A 2,237-nucleotide genomic window follows, 5' to 3' on the forward strand; every position below is an offset into this window, starting at 1 on the left:
GGAACAGAATAAAATGTCTTTGAGTAATTTGGCCACAGTGTTTGGCCCCAGCCTCTTGCGCCCCCCAGTGGATCGTGTTGACATATCCCAAGAAGTGGAGGTTCAGGTAAAATATAAATGGTTAATATGTACAGTGTAGTACTGTAGTATAACAATTAGTCCAGTGTGACCAGGTAATAATGCATTTCCTTATAGCTTGACCACTGATGCACACACATGCAGTTTTCTATATGTTACTTGTCTGGGGTGTGGTTTATAAGCAGAAGTGAAAAAATGGTTGCACTTCGAAAGCTAAGGGAGCTGACTTGTGACCTTGCTGGTTAATCAGTTAATGGCTTAACCACAGGGCTATTTTATGAATGGACCTTTTAAGCAAACTGATTTCAGAACAGTTTTCATCCTACCTCTTTATACAGCCTTTGAAGGAAGCATTTTCCAGTTTCAGATGCAGCCTGCACTAGTTTCTCATTGATGGTCTATGTAACACCATGTCAAATACCACAAACAACTTTTAAGTTAGTTAGTTTTGTTGTTTTGGCCAGGAAGTCAATGTTCTGTATTAAAGGGATTCCAAATCCATCTTTCTTCCCCTGTGGAAAACAAAAGATGTTAGGGAGAATGTTAGCCTTGGTCGCTATTATCTTTCATTGAATAAAAAGATTATACAATAAAAGTGAATGGTGAGTCTTATGGGTTTGGAAAAACATGAGTGCAAGTAAATTATGATAGGATTTAAATTTTTGATGAACTATCCTTTTAAGTTTCATAGTCAGGACTGATTTTATGGTTAAGCTTTTTTACTGTTAAAATTAGGATTATTATTAGAATTCTGTTAGGGAAAGTTTCGAGTTTAGGCTGGAATAGCCTGACTAAACGTTGACTGATCCCACTTCCTGAATTGTATGTTTTTGTTTTTCTGACTATAGGTTCATGTGATTTATCACTATCTGCAGTGTCAAAACCTTCCAGAAGCTCTTCTCATTAATCCTCTGGACATTGAAGAAACAGAAACATGAGAGTTAAACAATCAGAGTCCTGTCTGTCTGCTTATCCAAGAATATGTATTCTGTAAATTTGTAACCATTTGTTCATAACTGTTTCATTTTAACACTTTGACAGATTATATTTTATTTTCAGATGTTAAGTGTCATTAAAAGAAAATTAGTTGACATGTTCATGAGTTGACCATATTATGCAGCACACTCTCACAGAGGAATCGTAATGATTTGTACGCCTTTTCTAAGTTTGGCTAATTTGTATGATACCGTACGACTGCTCTCGTATGAATTCGTATGACTTTCACAAAAGCCAATGATGTTTGTTTCCATCTAATGCACAACAATTACTTGCTCCTGTCACACACAACAGCTTCCTATCATGTTTACACACTCTACTGATCGTTAAGGTTTAGAAAAGTGGTTTGTGTAAGATATTAATAATCATGTCCTTGACACCTCACGCGCGGAACTCGCGCTTCCGCATTACACATCCATGCATATGCATGTGATGAACGCATACGAAATTATTCAAAATAGCCATATTGTAAAATATGTAGGGCCTTCTATGGTTAAATATTCTTACGTGGTTGTTTAGATTTATAGCTCTGCAATGATGTGTTTGTGTTGCTCTACAAGAATACAGCCAAAACGCTATTGTATTGCTGTGTGTATAAGCAGAGCAAATGCCTTAATTTCTGCCATGGTTACATGGTTATATTCATAATATGGACATGTGCTTATTTAATTATTGTAGCATTAAAAACGTGCTCATTTAAGTATATGAACATGTTATGATTTAGATTGATTAGGGGCCTGGGTAGCTCAGCGAGTCTTGATGCTGACTACCACCCCTGGAGTCGCGAGTTCGAATCTGGGGTGTGCTAAGTGACTCCAGCCAGGTCTCCTAAGCAACCACATTGGCCCGGTTGCTAGGGAGGATAGAGTCACATGGGGTAACCTCCTCATGGTTGCTATAATGTGTGGTTCTCACTCTCGGTGGGGCACGTGGTGAGTTGTACGTCGATGCCATGGAGAATAGCGTGGGCCTCCACACACTAACCTCCGCGCTGACCTGCTCAATAAGCTACATGATAAAATGCGCGGAATGCCGTCTCAGATTTCGAGGCAACTGAGATTCGTCCTCCACCACCCGGCGAGTCACTACGCCACCACGAGGACTGAGAGCACACTGGGAATTGGGCATTCCAAATTGGGGAGAAAAGGGGATAAAATCAACAA

The 2,237-nt window shown here is 39.4% G+C and overlaps 1 protein-coding gene across 2 annotated transcripts in view; it reads left to right on the forward strand.

Annotated features, from left to right (window-relative positions):
* Window positions 1–1,145, forward strand: part of si:dkey-33c9.6 (active breakpoint cluster region-related protein) — a 16,154-nt gene extending 15,009 nt beyond the window's left edge. For both annotated transcript variants that reach the window (XM_052153282.1, XM_052153290.1), the window contains exons 21-22: window positions 1–106; window positions 927–1,145. The exon at window positions 1–106 is cut by the window's left edge and continues 15 nt beyond it. In XM_052153282.1, the coding sequence (XP_052009242.1) occupies window positions 1–106; window positions 927–1,016 (196 nt within the window). In that variant the 3' untranslated portion in view covers window positions 1,017–1,145. The remainder of the gene's footprint in view (window positions 107–926) is intronic.
* Window positions 1,146–2,237: the final 1,092 nt, after the last annotated feature.

The sequence above is a fragment of the Xyrauchen texanus genome, chromosome 2, assembly GCF_025860055.1.
Source record: "Xyrauchen texanus isolate HMW12.3.18 chromosome 2, RBS_HiC_50CHRs, whole genome shotgun sequence".
Classification (NCBI taxonomy): Eukaryota; Metazoa; Chordata; class Actinopteri; order Cypriniformes; family Catostomidae; genus Xyrauchen; species Xyrauchen texanus.